The 18,763-nt window shown below is 42.3% G+C and overlaps 1 protein-coding gene across 1 annotated transcript in view; it reads left to right on the top strand.

Moving 5' to 3' along the window:
- The window catches only part of Dnah5 (dynein axonemal heavy chain 5), a 218,748-nt gene that overhangs the window by 88,623 nt on the left and 111,362 nt on the right, over positions 1-18,763 (top strand). Inside the window, exons 36-43 of the mRNA XM_077791415.1 lie at positions 3,210-3,388; positions 3,866-4,053; positions 4,372-4,566; positions 8,005-8,139; positions 9,320-9,427; positions 11,246-11,399; positions 15,684-15,830; positions 18,211-18,452. Of these exons, the coding sequence (XP_077647541.1) occupies positions 3,210-3,388; positions 3,866-4,053; positions 4,372-4,566; positions 8,005-8,139; positions 9,320-9,427; positions 11,246-11,399; positions 15,684-15,830; positions 18,211-18,452 (1,348 nt within the window). The remainder of the gene's footprint in view (positions 1-3,209; positions 3,389-3,865; positions 4,054-4,371; positions 4,567-8,004; positions 8,140-9,319; positions 9,428-11,245; positions 11,400-15,683; positions 15,831-18,210; positions 18,453-18,763) is intronic.

Here is an 18,763-nt window from a genome sequence, read left to right as displayed (position 1 = left end):
GTCCAGCATTTTAGGACCAATAGGCATCAAAATGACTTGCAGTTCACATGTGCTGTGAATGCTCAATACTAATGACGGTGACAGGTTCCATAAACCAAGTGCTAATCAGCCTCAGGTCATGAGGTGGGTCGCTGTCCATTCCCCGTCCTGGCCATAGTCCACATCTCTAATTCCAGTAGGCGTTGGGGCAGAAGGAACCAGGTAGGAGTGGATGGCTGGACCAGCATAAGCTATTCTTTGGGAGAAAGTCCAGGGAGTACAAGGAGCCAGGGTGAGTCAAGTGGTCGGGGATACGAGCGTGTACTAGGCCCTGCTCCTCACAGCACAGGGTTCGCTGTAGTCTAATGGGTAGGCGGGAAACTAGACCAGGGCCGTGAACAGGCCACCGAGGAGACATTGTTGAAAATAGCTAAGAGAAAAGATCAGAAAGGGAAGCAGAGAACCGAGGGAGCAAAGTTCACGTGTCCATGGCATGTCCTGGGAGGAGACTCATGCCACTCCCACGGGGCTTCCTGACGGGTCCTTGCTGTCCACCGGTGGGTAGCAGGGGTGGGTGCCAGGGTAGAGTGGGACGGATGCTCACCGACAGCCGGGTCTCCTGGAAGCCTGCCCGCTGGCCATATCCATGGGATGACGTCCTCTAACGTAGGACCTGGCTACTTCTCTGGTTTATTTGTAAGCCCAGTGTTCCTGGGGGTAAGAGGGTTTGTAGGACGTGGCAGAGTGCCAGCGTTGAGGGTGTATTTCTAGGCCTGAGGGGGCTTGGCTTGCAGCCCCGGGCTGCCCGACCAACCCCAGGTAGGTCACTGAGTCTCTGTGGGCCTCTGGCCTCCTTTGTGGAGGGGAAAGAACAGCAGTTTCCTCGCGGGGTTCTCCGGGGATGAAGCGAGACACTGTGTGTGAAGAACATGGCATTGCTATTGTCATCACAGTCGCAAAATCCCAGTGAGGGCAGGTGTCCTCTGGATCCCTCAGCCAGGCTCTGGGGATTTTCAGGACTGAGCAGCTTCCTTGGCTTTTCAGGGGCCCATTTCTAATAAGAGACCCCGGCGGCCTCCAGGCAGCATCTCCCTGTCTGTCTCCACCCTGAGCTGGATCATCCCTTCCTTTTCTTGGAAGTCATTTTCAAGTTCAAGGGAATCCTTGACAGTTTGACCACGAGAAAACCGAGCGGCACCACGGGATGGACTCTGTCCTCCGACAGCCCCAGGCGTGGCCAGGGGTCAAATAATCCAACAGCACGTTTTCAGGGTAAAGCTTTTCCTTTATAGGTGTTCTCCTAGTGACTCCCCCCATCTTTCCTCTGTTAATCTTGTGGGAATGACGGGGAGAGCGGTAGATGCAGTGGATGCCCAGAGACGGCATCCGGATGTGACTCTTCAGCAACGGGCGATTTGAATCCCCTACACCAGCTCCACGGGGAATTCATCTATTCAGTGGTTCTCAGTCCATTTCATAGAATGCTACTCTATGTTCATTTTTAAAAAACAAATTTTATTGTGTGTATTTGAAGTTCACAGCAAGATATAATAGAAAACAATGTTGTATGTTGTATTGTTGCACAATGCTGTATTCAATCCTCATGTTGTACATTCTGGTCTTTAGAATTCATCTTACATAGTATTCATTTTACATAACTGAGAACTTTGTATTCTCTGACCTGCATTCCCACATTTCCTAATCCTGCTCTGCCTCTGGTAGACACTGTTTTATTGTTTGTGTATTCTGTTCATCCCCCAGCCCTTGCTAGATTCCACCTATACGTGAGATCATGTGGTATTTACTAGCCTTTCTGTATCTGGATCACTTCACTTTACATAGTGTCTATCAGGTCTATCTCTGTTGTGGCAAATGGCAGGATTTTCTACTTTTTCATGGCTGAGTAATATTTCATTGTGTAAATATACCACAGTTTTAAAATTCATTTTCCATTGACAGAGTTGGGCCATTCATGGCTATTGTGACCAGTGTTTCAATGGACACAGGAGTGTAGGTATCTTCATGAGGTGATGATTTCATTTCCTTTAGGTACATACTCTCAGGAGGCATTGCTGGGTCATATAGTGTTCTATTTGTAAATTCTTTAGTAAGCCTCGCTGTTTTCCATGTGGCAACACTGAGCTGCAGTCTCACTAGCAGTGTGCAAGGATTCCCTTTCTACACATCCTCACCATCATCTGTTATTTCTTGTCTTTTTGGTGGTAGGAACCTCACAGGGTTTGGGGTGATACCATGTAGTGGTTTTAATTTCTCTTCCCCTGATGATTGGTGCTGTTAAGTGAATATTGTTCTTTAGATATGAATGGATTTCCAGAAAAATTCGATAAATAACTTTTGGCAATTCTACTTACTTGGAGATTCTTTTTTTAAAAAAATTTATTGGTTCTCTTTAGTTCTACATAAAAGTAAAAATCATTTCAATATAATTGTACAAGCCTGGAATATATCTTATTCTAGTTCTGTTCCATGGTAGAATTTAAACTTTTACAGATTCATTCCACCGTCTTTCCTTATCGTATCTACCCTCCCTTTCCTTTATTCCCCTTTGTCTAACCTACTGAATATCTATTCTTCTCCTCATATCAGTGAAAGCATTCCACCTTCAGCTTGCTGGGATTGGCTTATTTCACTTTGCATGGTAGTCTCTAGGTCCATCCATTTACTGGCAAATGTCATAAAGTCATTCTTTATGGCTGTGTCATACTCTATTGTGTATATATAACATATTTCCACTATCCACTCATCTGTTGGAGGTCATCTAGGTTGGATCCACAGCTTAGCTATTGTGATTCAGCAGCTATAAACGTTGATGTGGCTGCATCACTGTAGTATGCTGATTTTAAATCTTTTGGATATAAAACAAGGAATGGGACAGTTGGGTCAAATGGTGATTCCATTCCTAGTTTTTTGAGGAATCTACTTGGACACTGCCTTAATAAGCAGTATCATGGATCCTAAAAAAAAAAAAAAAAAAAAAAGAATCGGCATTCTTGAAACTTCCTTAACCTTTTAAAGGGTTTTAAAACCTATCTGACCAGAGACTCCTCTTCATTTTCCCTGACACATCTTAACATCTGTGAGGACAAGTTCATTTCAGGATATGGTTTTGGGGCTGTTCTGTAGGGGCAAAGGCCCCTCCTCTGTCTCCACTCAGGTGTGTGTTCTCCTCCCAGAGCCTCTGAGGGTTCTAGTGGTGTTCCACCCTGCAGGTGCTACATCACCTTGGCCCAAGCTCTGGGAATGAGCATGGGGGGAGCCCCGGCAGGACCCGCGGGGACGGGCAAGACGGAAACCACCAAGGACATGGGACGGTGCCTGGGGAAGTACGTCGTGGTTTTCAACTGCTCAGACCAGATGGACTTCCGAGGACTTGGTCGGATATTTAAAGGTAACTTGATTAGAAAAGTCAGCGAAGGTGAAATAGCTTCAGATTCACTTTTCAAGTCCGGGGATGTCGCTCAGGAGTAGGTAAGCATGTGTGAGGCTGGGAACCAGCCCCCAGATAAACAAACAAACAAACTCAACAACTTTCAACTACTGGCTTTGTGCATTTTAGTGTCAATTTTAAGGGTTATTTTTCAACTTTGCAAAATTCTTTTGGAGACTCTTGAATCTTAGCAGTGTGGTGCGGGCCCAGTGTTCCTATCGCCTGCCTGTTGGAATGCCCCATTATTGGTGCAGGCTGAGTATTTACAGATGATACCCAGTTGGGAGCTGTTTTGGGCCTCTTGTGGTATGACCTATTAGTTCATCTTTATTTTTGAGTAAACCCATCTCTGGCTCATTTTGTTAGCTGCGTCATGTCCTTTTCCTTATTTTCAAAATGATGCACTAACTGGATTTTCTATTTAATTTCCTTTCTAAGGACTGGCCCAGTCTGGATCCTGGGGTTGTTTCGATGAGTTCAACCGGATCGATCTGCCCGTTCTCTCGGTGGCGGCCCAGCAGATTTCCATTATTCTCACGTGTAAAAAGGAGCGTAAAAAATCTTTTATCTTTACCGATGGAGACAATGTGACCATGAACCCTGAATTTGGACTCTTTCTAACCATGGTAAGAGCCGTGGGGAAAGCTGCCCAGGAGCAGCCTGGTCTTTCCTCCTCTCTGTGGTCACATGTGACCTGCTTGCCGTGAATGGAAGCTGGGACTGTCACTTTCTCTCCTGGTTGAAAGCCTCTGGCATGACACCAAGCTCCAGAGAATAGCTCATGGCTTGGTCTGTGCAGGTGGAAGGGGGTGAGCTGTGGAAATGAGCCTCTGGTTGTCGCTCCAGGATTTTTGTGTCCATAACAGGTCGTCGGATGTCATGCTGCTCTGTGCTCATGGCCCCAGGAACATAGCAGTCACCCTTGGGTTTTGTTTTCGGTTTAGAATCCTGGCTATGCTGGGCGGCAGGAGCTCCCAGAAAACTTGAAGATTAACTTCCGCTCGGTGGCCATGATGGTCCCCGACCGGCAGATCATCATAAGGGTGAAGCTGGCCAGCTGTGGCTTCATTGACAACATTGTTCTGGCCAGGAAGTTTTTTACACTCTACAAGCTGTGCGAGGAGCAGCTTTCGAAGCAGGTGGGTCCCCCCCGAAAGGCTCTCTGGATTGTTCTATTCAGTGAAAAGTTCCCGTTTTGCAAAATTGTAGTTTGGAGTTGTGGACAGAGTACCTTACTGATACCAAACATGGCGTATCATTAGAAAACTGATTTTATCTGCATAGTTTATTGTGAAGGACATTTAAAGAAGTTAGAATTCCTTTAAATAAGAATAGAAATAAAGCAAATACTGTCCAGACAGACTTAAGAGCCAACGTATCTTGGATATTAATATTTATGATCTATGTCACCTGTACGGTATCTGTATTGTTACGGTGTTCAGGCCTCCCAACATTTCTGTTTTTGCCTTCTAAGCTCAGCAGGTATCTGACCAGGCATTGCTAACAATCCTGTTGTGAACTCCTGCTAGTTTCCTCTATTGCTTGGAATAACAGGATCAGGCACCATGAAATTTCAGGGCTAAGAGGCATGAAATGAATCATAGTATTAGCTATTGTATTAGTTATCTGCATTAACTAATTAACTGTTTTAACTAATACTTGTTCCCCTGTGTTATCTATTGCTGAGTAATAATCATATCACAAAGAGTAGCTGAAACAATACACATTTATTATTTCCCAGTGTCAGGGGGCCCGAGGTCACTGTGACTGGGTCCTGGGCTCAGTGTCTAACCGACAAACTGGGCTGCGGTTTCGTCTGATGCTTAGCTGGGGAGTGATCTACTCCAAGCTCACCCAGGTTGTGGGTAGAATCCTGCTCCTTGGGGTTGTAACTGAGGGGGTGTTTCTTGCTCGCTGTTGGCCTGAGTCACCTTCAGTTCCTACAGGTTAGGAGCAGGATGGTCGTTCCGGATGGGATTCCCCAACATGGCTCTGGCTTTCTCAAAGTCAGCAAGGAAGGGGTCCAACGCAGTGAGTGCTCAGGTAGTCATGGGCACGCAGTCACATGCAGCCTGTGGTCCCTGCTGTATGTCAGAATCAAATCACAGGTCCTGCCCAGACTCAAGGTGATAAGGTCACACAAGGGCATGATGCAGGCAGGCATTAGGCCACATTTTTTTTTTTTTTGCACATGTAAGTAAAAATTACTAAGAATATTGTGTTGGTCAGTTTTCTGTCACTATGACCAAGATACCTGACGAGGACAACTTAGAGGAGGAAAAGTTTATTAGGGCTCATGGTTTCAGAGCTTTAGTTCATGGTGGGCCAACTCCGTTGCTCTGGGTCCAGGGTGAGGCAGAGCATCACAGTGGAAGCGAGTGGCAGTTGCTGGGTTCATGGTGCCTGGGAAACAGAGAGGGAGGGCGGGGTGTAGGGGAGATGCGTCCTTACAGGGCACACTTCCCTTGACTCACCCCCTCCAGCCCTCCCCTTCTGTCTGCAGTCACCCCCCAGTGAGTCCATTCAGAAGAGGGTGGACTGATCAGTCACAGCTCTCACAGTCCAATCCTTCCACCTCTGGACACTCCTGCGGTAACACAGGAGCTTGGGAGACACCCCATCTCCCAACCATAACCAGCCTTGCTAACGGATGCACTACTCCACGAACAGCACCTTCAAACCCAGGCAACGTCAGGTTGCAGAGGTGACTTCGTAGGTAACCTCCGAAGGCTTCCGTCTCCAACTTCTTTGAATCCGGAATCTTTTTAGACTCTCAGGATGGACTGATTTACATTCAACAGGTCTTTGCTGTGAGTTCTCAGCTGCACACAGAGCCTCTCACCTGGCCCAAGAACCTTCCTGGCCAGCCCGGCCCGAACTCATTGCTTTTTGCCACCGACATTCTTGGCCTCTGCGTATCACTTCCTTCACTCACTCACCCTTATCCTTCCCCCTGTCCCTCTGTGTGTTGTTCTTGCCTGTGGAAGGCTGCCCACATGACCGACTCCTGCCTTCCCCTTGCAGACTCTTCACTTCCCCCTTCACTCCTGCGGTCCACGTTCACCTGTTGTGAAATGACCTGAGTCAGTGTGCACACAACAGTTGGCCCCGTGAGGACCTTCTGGGAATCTCCCTTGGCAGTCACATGTTTAACTCAGAGCCAATACTTATGGGAGGTTTTCCCTGAGGAAGTTCACCCACCAGCCCTTTCAAGTCACTGTTGCTTTTGTGAAAGTTCGTTTATTTATTTTTATTGTTATTCTGAGAACGCCAATTCCTCGAAGGCAGGAGCCCAGGCTGAATGGCTTGATGTGCTCCATCCTCCACACGACCCCTCCCGAGCGAGGCACAGTCCTCCACTTACCTTGATGATGTAGTTTTTATTTTTGTTTTTTTCATAGGCAAAATATATATATATATATGTAACATATTGTGGTAAAAATATATAACATTACGTCTGCCCTCTTTACCATCTTAAGTGTGCAGTTCAGGGGTTTAAAGTATATTCCCAATGTTGTGAAAAGAATCTCCAGAACGTTTCATCTTGAAAAATGGAACCTCTACGGCTACCAACCGACAGCTTTCTCTTCCTGCCCACCGGCCCCGGGTACCCGCCACTGTACTTTCTGTTTCCACGGATTTGACCAGTGCCTTATGCATTGGTTAAATCCTTGTGGACTTGACTTGGCACAATGTCCTCACAGTTCATCACAGTGTGGCTTGGAGTTCTTTCTTATTGTGGCTAAATACCATCTCATGGTGTGTAGATTCCACATTTTGCTGATCCATTCATCTGCTGGTGGGCATTGGGTCGCTTCCACCACTGGGGCATTGTGACTAGTGTTCCTGTGAATACCGGAGTGTCATATCTCTTTGAGAACATGCTTCCAAAGAGGGATGCTGGTTCATAGGGTAGGGATCTTTTCAACTTTTGGAAGAAGCACCATCCTGTTTTCCACAGTGGTTGGGTAACTGGATTTTAATGATTCCCTTTACATATGCTGAAATTTGGCCGGATGGAGCTTTCACAAACACATACCCAGGACAAACCTGGGGCTTGGCTTCCTGATTTACCCTCCTGCTTCCTCCTCCAGGTAATCCTGGAGTGCAGCTGCTCCTCCTCCTCCATCGCCCCACCTTCTTGCTTACTAGTAAAAAGTCATGTGTGTGTTGCGGGGGTGGAGGTGTGACATGGTCACGACTGAGATCCAGTTTAATGCTGGTTCTGAATTTCAGCTTTAGAGACACGGCTACGTTTCCCCATGTGGGATTAAGAAGTTGTTAGAGGGGGACATCTGTACTTCACAGGGAAATGAGCACCTTTTTCCTGTCTCCCTGTATCTGTTAGTTCTCATCTAAGGGCTTAAGCTAATGACGATACATGGGAAGAATTTTTGGACTTTTGCTATTTGCTCAAAAAGTATATAAATAAAGAAATTTATCACTCTATTCTTTGTATGAAGTTTTAAAAGGAAAATCAACATTCGTTCATTATTGTAAATTTGTCTTCTGTCAAATTCAGTTTCCATGGATAGTTTCATATTGAAAGTAATCCCAGTGTCTCTCAAATTCTCCAGGTCCATTATGACTTTGGTCTGCGTAACATTCTGTCAGTTCTGCGGACATTGGGGGCAGCAAAAAGAGCCAACCCCACAGATACAGAATCTACTATTGTCATGCGTGTGCTACGAGACATGAATCTGTCTAAATTGGTGAGGTTCACAGATGGAAATGTTCTATCTGGTTAAATATCAGTTACACTAATTAAGCACAAATGAGTTTTAGAAATATTTATTGGAAGTGCCTAATTATCAGATAAAGTGCTAGAGAACATAACTTTAAATTATACTTTTTCAGAGGTTCTTTTTGCAACGACTCTTATCTAGTTTAAAATGTCTATTCCAAAAGATGGTGGAATGAGACGGACATTATTGCTCTATGTACGGGTATGATTGCATGAAGAGTGTTACTCTACATCATGTACAACTAGAGAAATGAAAAGTTATGCCCCATTTGTGTAAAAATTAAAATGAATTTAAAAATTGAAAGTGGGTTTTTAAAAAATGCACATGTTAAGTAAGTTTCCAAATACCTTAAATCATTTTTGTCTTGTTCAACTACTCTTGCCTTCCTGAGTCTATGGAGACTGGTAGAAAAATTTGTTAAATTTCACAAATGTGTAATAATTTTATATACTCTATTTATCCTCCTTTTTATACTCCCTTTTACCATCACACAGGTATGTGGGTTCTGTTTATCTAGAGAACCCTGACTAATATAGTACATACTCTAGTACACGTTTCCCAATTTAAACTAAAAAAAAAAAATTTAAATGATAGTAGGAAATTCATGAATTAATTTGGTTCATGAATTTATTTTGAAATAAAACTTGATCATGCTGTCATCTTGTCTAAAAATCCATTTTTATTGGGCATTAATTATGAGTAAAAACTATTGGACTGTGTTGTGCACACTTAAGGTGAATCTCTGCCTCAGTTTGCCAACCACATGCAACTGATTTTTAGAAATCTCTTCACTGAGACACCCAGAAACCTCTTAACCTTGGGCATCTCTCACTCCAGTCAAGGTGACAATTCATGTTAACCATCACATCTACCTAACTAGGTGTTTTGTGGAAAGGTTGTCATGCGGGTGGGGGTGGTGTTTTCTTTCTACTTCCTTCTTTTCTCAGTTTTAAATTTTTAAGAAAATTATGGTAAAGATGAGAAAAATATTACTCAACTTTGATGAAGGTGATATTTATTAATGGTAATGATAGTTCATGAATTATTAATACAGAAATAACTTGGACCATGTTGGGCATTTTTATTTATCTATCTATTCTTATGTTTGTGCTCACATAGTCTGATTTTTCTTTCTTTTCTTTTTTAGATTGATGAGGATGAACCCTTATTTTTGAGTTTAATTGAAGATCTCTTCCCAAATATCCTTCTGGACAAGGCAGGTTACCCTGAACTGGAGATGGCAATCAGCAGACAGGTAATATGGCGATCAGCGGACAGGTAATATGGCAATCAGCGGATAGGTAATATGGCGATCAGTGGACAGGTAATATGGCAATCAGTGGACAGGTAATATGGCAATCAGTGGACAGGTAATATGGCAATCAGTGGACAGGTAATATGGAGATCAGCGGACAGGTAATATGGCGATCAGCGGACAGGTAATATGGCGATCAGCGGACAGGTAATATGGCGATCAGCGGACAGGCAATCAGATGGTTGCCTTGCTCATGTGTGGCGTGGCTCTGTGGTTGGCCTTGGCATTTGCCACCTTGCTGTGGTCTCCAGACTCCTGTCTCTGAGTGTTACTTGCCGTGGACTTATGTCGCCTCTCAGCTATTGTTCTTGAGATTTGTTCCTTAGGCTCTGGGTGGAGGGATCCACTACCCTAGGCATACCATTCGGAGTCTGGATTTCCCATGGTACTTGCTGCTGTTTAATTTTTACAGTCTTCCCACGAATGGAAATTAATTACAAGACCTTGTGCCTCAATTTGATTTCTCATAAAGAAGGGTTTGGAAATAAAAAGTTGTTTTCTAAAAGAAGGTGATTTGTTCATATTTATAAGATGCATTTTAGTTCCTTGAAAACATTTGCAATAAAAATCAAATGCAGTAGCACTGGATGTATGTTTTGCTTAAAATTAGTATATAAAAGTCTGAGTTTCCTCATCATTTGGCTGAATTTGTAGCACTACCAAAAGAACTAAGTATCAACTAATTTATAAGACAGCTTATATTAGGGCTGGGGTTGTGGCTCAGTGGTAGAGTGCTTGCCTAGCATGCATGAGGCACTGGGCTCAATCCTCAGCACCACATAAAAATAAAACAAAGATATTGCATCCACCTAAAACCAAAAAATAAATTTAAAAAATATGCTTATATTAGTTATTTGAGTACATGAAAAATCTGAAGAGCAAATACATGACATAAACGATACGTGATTATTATTCAAAGTTATTTAAATAAAATAAAAATCATTTATGGTGAATTTAAGCATAGCATGATGGTTAAGCCATGCATAGATCTTGGAGCAGAACATTTGGGCTCAAATCTCAACTTGAGAGCTACAAGTTGAACGTCTTGGGAGATTGTTCAGTCACTCTCGGCCTCAGTTTCCTTAGCTGTACCATGAAGATTTCAATAGTAATGATCTCATCGTCTTGTATTGAAGGTTAATCCTAGACTAGAGTTTGGTATAATTTTTATACTCTGCAATTTGGTTGATAGAAACTATGTAGATATACCCACTATAGAAACTAGAAAGACAGCTTGAAATTTATATGGAACTTCACTCAATCTGGTATGTCATCCACTTTTCTATTTTTTAAATTAAACATTCAAAATACATTTTACACTGAGTCTTTATTCTAAAGTTGTTCCTGACTTGTACATTCAAAAAATTCGAATATGTTTTCAGTTCCCAAAGAGAAATGCAGATGTGTCTTATTAGTATGGGATATTTTAGTTACACTCAGCCTGATTTTTGTCTATGTCTGTGTATATTTTTTGTACAATATGTTTTTTTTATTGTGGTGAAATACACACCATCAAATTATTACTTTAAACATTTTGAAGTGTGCAATCAGTGATATTAAGGACATTCACATTGTTCAGATATCACTTCCATCTGCCTTCAGAAGTTTTTTTTTTTTTTAAAATCTTTGCAGACTCCATATCTACTCAATGCCAATCTCCTGTTCCTTCTCCCTGCTCCTATGTCAATGCATCTCTAAAGCACGGTAGTAAGTCTAATCGTTGTGAATGTCGGCCAATGTGGGGTTTCGTTGTTTCAGGTGGAAGAAGCTGGCTTAATCAACCATCCTCCTTGGAAACTGAAAGTCATCCAGCTGTTTGAGACGCAGAGGGTGAGGCATGGAATGATGACCCTAGGGCCTAGTGGAGCAGGGAAAACCACCTGCATCCACACCTTGATGAAGGCCATGTCAGGTACGGCCGCCAATTTCATGACACATTTAAACAGTTGTAACACACCTGAATGCCCACTAGGGACATGCAGGCAGATGCACGAACATATTTTTATAGGACGGAAGGCTGCTTTACTGATTATTAGGTGCATTTAAGGGATAATGTATTACATTAATGGACCAGAGAGAGGAAGCATTTTTAAAGTGACATTTTCACGGTGCTATTTGTTTTACAAATGCTAGGTCATTTAATTTTCACGATGATCTTGAGAGGTGCCCATTATTATCCCCATTTTATACAAATACCAAGACTCAAATTTGGAAATGCTCCAAGTCAGAAGGATGGTAAGCAATGGGCCTCAGAGTTAAGGTAAAGACTCACTAACAAAAATGCAGACCTCTCCCAACATACCATGCTACTTCCCAATGAAAACATAATGCAGCATTCTACTTCCCAATAAATAAAATAAAATTTCAGTCTCAGCTCTGATGTGTGGAAAATCATTCTGATCATAAACCGCCTCCCCACTTGAATCAGATCTGGTGGGGTTAAACGAACAAATACACTTTATTTACAGGTGTCCCTAGTTGTCTTCTCTCTAAGTTACTCACCTTAGGTATTGCCATGTTTATGATTATTTTTTGTTCCCTGTTTTTCATCAGACATTTATTATCATTTATAAACATATCAGCAGCCCTTAGCTCTGACAGAGCCAACTTCCAAAATTTCATAGAACTTGGCTGATGGAATACTACACGTCATCCCACAGGATAAAGGTGTTGGTTGGGTTTTGGATCAGCTCATGGAGCTGCAGTGTGCAGATACTGTTGCATTGTTGGTGGCTGCTGGAGATTGCCAGTATTTAATTTAGGTCCCTGTGTGTGTTGGATATGGTCTCTGTCCCCTCAGTTGTTGGAGGATGTGAATTCTGTGCATTAGAACTCTGCCAGAATGTTTTAAGATGGAAATAGACTCTGCTCCTAGCCAACACTTACCTCCACCAAAATAGAACTCACACCTGCCAGGTTTATCATGAGATTTTTCAGGTATGCTATTAAGATTCTGTCTGGGGATTTTATAGTTTTAAAAATTGTGTTTTCCCTCTGAAAAGTAAGCTCAGTATTTTCGTTGCAGTTGTGAAGCTGTCTTGTGCTAAGAATAAACTTGTAAATGCACCTGGTGTAATGACTTGAACAAAATTAAGTGCTAAATTTTAAACAGTATGGATACATTGTATATCATATATCTAAATTACATAGTCCACATGGTGTCATTGATTTTGGAGATGATCCTTGCAAAGGTGAATTAATTATTAGATTATTTCTGAACCCAACACTTGGTTTGGGGATATAGGGAAAACATTTGTTATCCTCAGTAATACATTGTTTTTGCTGAAAATTTTAATTATCCAAAAGACAGAGGACAATGGGGGTAGAATTTCTACTAAACAACCTGATAATATTGTGATTTGATCATCACATGATTTTAATGTTCTGGACTTTGAAGTTCTGCCAGGTGTACTAGCAGTAGGAAAACAGGTATGAGAAAGCATGCCTCTGTTTTTTAAGGGGACTGCAGTGTGGCTGGGGGAACAAACCTAGGAATAGATAACTATAACTCAACAAGGAACTGCTATGAGCAAGCTTTGGACAATTATGCTGTGAACAGAGGCCAAGGAGACTGGACACTTGGCTAAGGAATTTTAGAAAGTCTTACAGAGCAGGTGCTACTTCCTCTGAGGCTTGAGTAGCAGATGGATAAAGATATTTTTAGCAGAAAGAAGAGCCTACAGGTAGGAAGGACTGAAGAGAGCATGAGATATCTGGAAGTGCTTTGGTGTGGATGAAATGCCCTTTGTTCATGGGGTGGGAGTGTGGGTGATGAAGCTGGTTATGCAGGTATGGAAGGTGCGACTGGCATCCAGTGCCACTCTTTGGCCCTCCCCTGCTGTAGATGCAGCTGTGTTGGAGAGCCCTCCAGACCCACACTAGCTTCAGAATATCTCCCAGCTTTTGAAGCAGCGAACTAGCCCAGCCTAGAAGTCAGGGTTGGTGGGAGATAATGTTTCTGAGGCAGCCATTCTATCAACCAATGGGAGAAGACCCCGTGGCAAGTGTCCCCCTCTTGTCTTTCTTTTTTATTTTCGATTCAATGCCCCTTTCTATTGCCTTCTCTGATTTATTGTCTTGGTCAGTCTATCTCTTCATCTGAAATTCCCAGGGTCCAAGTCCTGGTTTCAGGTCTGCTTTTAGATGGGTCTCAGGTAGGGCACTGGGTGGCCTGAGGGGCTGTGTGACTCACACCAAGCATGGAGGTTTTGTTCTGTAGGTGAAGGGAAGCCACCGAGCCGGGGAGTGGCATGATCACCCTGTGGGTGGAAGGCCATCTGGTGGTCATGGAAGAGCAGATAAGGGGCAGCAGGGGCCATCTGGAGTCCATAAGAAGGTGACAGCAACTAAGAGGTGCCTACACCAAGGCGGAATCCAGGAAGGTCAAGAGATGCCTAGGAGAAGCAAGAGGAATTAATCTAGTCAACACTGTAAAAGTCAAGCACTGTTTTCCTTAGAGTGCTCTTAGGAGAAAGTGGTGGCCTCTTAATAAAAATGATAAAAACTCTACTTGTTCCATCATGAAATAAATTGCCATAGTTTCTCTTTTTTTGTGTGTGCAACAGACCCAGTCCAATATTTCCTTTGTGAAAGTGTCATACACTGTAAGATTTTTTTAAAAAAGGACTTTATGTATTTATATTTTTCATGTGGTGCTGAGGATTGAACCCAGTGCCTCTCGCATGCTAGGCAAATGCTCTGCCACTGAGTCACAACCGCAGCCCCACTGTGAGATTTTGCTGTCCTTTTGTGACGTGTGATGAGATTTGAAAGAAAGAAAGAATATGGTGTTGCCAGAGTGTTATGGAAGTCATCAGTAGCTAAAGCTGAATGGCAGCTCCGTTGAACTTCAGCACCATAAAATATCAGAAAGAATTGCCCAGGTTGTTTTTGTGATTTGCAAAAATTAGAGATATTGTCCAATTTCCTAACTGCGCGCTTTAGCCAGGAAAACTTTCTCTTTTCTCCAGAGAAACAGATCACTAAGACACACACACACACACACACACACAGACACAGACACACGGACACACACACACATGTGTGTATAGATTTCTAATGAGTAATTGACTCGTGTGCTGAAGGACGCCAAGAAGTCCCCGTATCTGCCATCTACACACTAGAGGCCAGGGAAAGCTGGAGATGTAAACTGGTCCCAGAGAACACGGGGAACTAATGACTCATATCTTACTCTGAGGGCTGGAGAAGATGAGATGAACTGTCTTGGCTCAAAGGCTCAGGCAAGAAGAAAAAGGGGTGACTTCCTCTCTCCTCTGTATTTTGCTTTATGGGGGCCCTCAACAGATCGGATGATAACCACACATATGCAGGAGGAAGATCTACCGAGGTCACAGATTCAAATGCTATTCCTATCCAGAACTGCATATTGCTTAAGGGATTAAAAGGGTACCATTTGTTCATAGATTGACCCAGAAAAAATGTTTAATCTAGGCACACTGGGGTCAGTCAAAGTGACCTAACGAAATTAACCATCACAGTGGGATTTAATGTAATATCTTTTCTCATGTGATATCTAGGTATGGTTGTATTATCTGATCTTCACACAATTATATAATATTTCAGCATCTATTTTTATGATTTTACACTTTAAATAATTTTCTTCACTCTTCTACTCATTAACTCCAGTCCCTTATGTGCAAACTTCCAGCCCATTTAAAAGTACTTTGAGGATTTGAAAGCTTCAAATGCATTTCTTGAAGATGGCCACAAAAGTCCTCGATTCATACAAACTTCATTTATTTTGTCTTTTCCAAGATAAGCAAGAAAAGGTATCAGAAAACTCAAGCTGATAACGGAGAGGTGGAGGCATTTTCTAGCTGATATTTCAGTCACAAGATTTAATCTAATATGCCACAAACTGAAGATACCCTGAGCTGTGAAATTTAGAGAAGGTCTAGATTATAGTAGCACCTTCATAATTCCCGAATGGTACCCTTTCAATCCCTTAAGCAATGTGCAGTTTTCTTTACAGAGATAAAAATGTGCTTCAGTCAACAAAGTACAATGAGGCTAATTACGACAGCTTGGGATGCACATGACATATCTTTTCCATGTAATTTTGCATTTTTCATATTTTGAGCACTTGCTGACGCTACACCACAAATTAGTGCTATGTTGCTTAATGACGGTTCATTGCACATCTGAGATGTTTAAAATTTGGATTTACTTGCTATAGATTGTGGAAAACCACACCGGGAAATGAGGATGAATCCCAAAGCAATTACCGCCCCCCAGATGTTTGGTCGGCTTGATGTGGCCACAAATGACTGGACTGATGGAATATTTTCTACCCTTTGGAGGAAAACGCTGAGAGCTAAGAAAGGTAGAAGATGAATTACAAGTATTATTTTTAACATGCACTTCTAAATAAAATCCTTGGTGGCTGGATAGAATTATTAAAGCAATAGAATCCTCCATATAATACGTTAGTCAAGACTAAGAAGTCATAAATCAGTTTGATGTCTGTGAATGTTGAAATAATGAAATTATTGATTCATATATTTAAACCTCCCATTTGAAAGAATAGTTTTTGAAACAATACTTCTGTATCCCTATGATATCTTAGAAAAAAAAATAGATGGAAAAAGCTGTTAAGGAAAATTTGATAGTATTGAATAAAGTGATTCTATCCTAACTTTTCACTGAATATTTTTAAAATGTTACTTTTAGTTATGTACAGTCAATTTAAAAATACTGATTCTGCTATAAAATCACACAAGAGAAAATGAGCTTCTTTGGAGAGAAAATCGTATCTGTGAAAAATGAAGTCTATATTGAACTTGAAAATTATTCTGTTTAAGATGGACACTGGTGTTGGGTTGTTTAAACAGACAGTAAGGGCAAGTGGCTCAGTTTGAACAATGTCTTGCTGGCTTATGCACGCTGCAAATTGAACCCAGTGTTCTCAGAGTGCAGACTCGGATGGTGGTGTCCATTCTCCTCCCCAGTTTTCTCACTTCTGAGTGAGTAACGGAAGGAAGGCTCAGGAGCAGGAAGAACACAGGAGAAGGACAGCTGTCGGGCTCACCTCCTGAGGCTACCTTCTGCACCACAGGGTCTGTTGAAGGCAGAGCCAATGAGGTGCTCACGTGGAACGCAGCTCATTGAACTAGTATCAGTTGTCAGAAGAGAAATCAAGATGTTCCACTTCTGAAGCGTGCTTAGATTAGAGATTGTTTTTTTTATTTGTTCCGAGACTCCAGTGTCAATGCAAATCTCATGACGCAAATTCAAAAAGAAGAGCTAGGAGAGGATTTTCTCTCTCTCTTGAAAAGGCAACAGGTGCTTTTTGCTTTCAAAGTGACTTGTGATTAGATCACCATGGTTTTACACCCTTGCTAGTCCAGTGACCTTGATTAGCATTCTCAAAGCATTGTATTTAAAATAGAACATTTCAGCCTTAACTCACTTGGCCTTGGCATCCCCCATCCGACTGGCTCTCCTCTCACTTCTGCTTTGTGGACAGGTGATGGAGGGCCCAGCAAAGGAGACCCCCACCAGGAATCTAAATGTTGCCTTGCCTCTGCCTTCAGACCTCTGGTCTCTCTCTACACTTTGCAGTTAGAAGAAATTTACCCAGTCCCATCATTATAAATGCCACCTCTAAGCTGATGGCTTCCACATTTTAACCTCAGCCATGACCCAACTCAGCAGTTCTGCTGGGCTCTGGACGTTAACCTGTGCATACTAGAATTTATTCCACGCCTCTGCCTGTCTTGCCCCACCTGTCTTTCCCAGAGCACTCGTCCACTTCTTCCGTTTCTCCTCTTCCTGCCAGTCCCATTCAGCATCTTACTGCTTGGTATATATTCCCTTGTTTTCATCCCTCTGGACTGCAATAACACAATACCACAGAATGGGTGGTTTATCACCAACAGAGGTTCATTTCTCAGTTTTGGAGGCTGGGAGTCTGATATCGGGGCACCTGCAAGGCTGGACTCTAGGGGGGCTTTCTTCTAGGTTGCAGACTGCTAACTCTTTTGTTCTCAAGTGGCAGAAGGAGCAAGGGTTCCCTCTCTTTTACAAGGACACCAACCCCATGGCTGAGGCCTCCTCTTTTATGGTCAAATCATCTCTCAAAGTTGTACATTCTAAGACCATCACCTTGAGAGTTGGGATTTTGAAATATGAATTTTGAGGGGACAAAAACTATTCAGTCCTTTGCATTACCTTAAACTTATTCCTGCTCAGGGTCTTCACACTTTCTAGTTCCACTGTCTGGAAAATTCTATCCCTAGATCTTTCTATTCTTTATTCTCCTTCTGGAATCTTCCATTGACTGTCTTATCTAAAATGGTACCCCCACTCCCTTTACCTGCTTAATTTTTCTCTCATATTTTTTCCTTCTACTTATTTGCTTGACAGTCTTTTCTACCCTTAGTTGAAAGCTCTTTGAAGGCAGGATGTTGTTTTATTTGCCTCAGTATCCCCAGGCCCTAGGATGGTGCAGACCCGAAGAAGGTTCTTTTAATGAGTATGTGTCCAATGAATGAATGATTTTTTAAATTTGATTATGGAACTTATGTAATTGCTATAAAAAAACTGTAGAAGTCCAATGTGCTAAAATTGTTAAAACAATCATTTGGATCAAAGCTTTATTTAAAAGTAATAAAATTATTTAAAATTGCAGTCCTTCTCCCAGCTCTGTAGCTATGTATATATGCACATGTGTGTGTATGCTTTCCCCCGGTGGGGCATTCTAGGGGAGCATATCTGGATAGTTCTTGATGGTCCAGTCGACGCCATCTGGATTGAAAATCTGAATTCCGTTTTGGATGATAATAAAACCCTAACCCTTGCCAATGGTGATCGGATTCCTATGGCTCCAAATTGCAAGATCATTTTTGAACCTCATAACATTGACAACGCTTCTCCGGCTACTGTCTCAAGAAATGGAATGGTTTTCATGAGTTCTTCTATCCTTGATTGGAGTCCCATTCTTGAGGTATGATTGACTCCTTCTTTTGTATAATTACAAAGAAAAACAGACCCTTTAGCATTCTTTGAATGTGTGTGTGCAGATTTTCCTGCAGCTGGCAGCGTAATTGCCTTTTTATGCTAATGTTGATGGAAGACCCTTGAATACACTGCGACATTCAAGCCCTGATTGCCCCTCTCAGGCTTCTTAGTGCTCTCCTAATCACTTTAGATTTCCAGGTAATTGCCAGGCCTACAGTGAATCAATAATCCTGCCAAACTCTGAGGACTGAATAAGTAAAATTTAATTTGACTTCATTCAGGGATTCATGATATTTT

This window comes from Urocitellus parryii, chromosome 1 (assembly GCF_045843805.1).
Source record: "Urocitellus parryii isolate mUroPar1 chromosome 1, mUroPar1.hap1, whole genome shotgun sequence".
NCBI classification, from domain to species: Eukaryota; Metazoa; Chordata; class Mammalia; order Rodentia; family Sciuridae; genus Urocitellus; species Urocitellus parryii.
The sequence above is the reverse complement of the archived record's forward strand: the minus strand, read 5'-3'. Positions and strand labels throughout refer to the sequence as shown.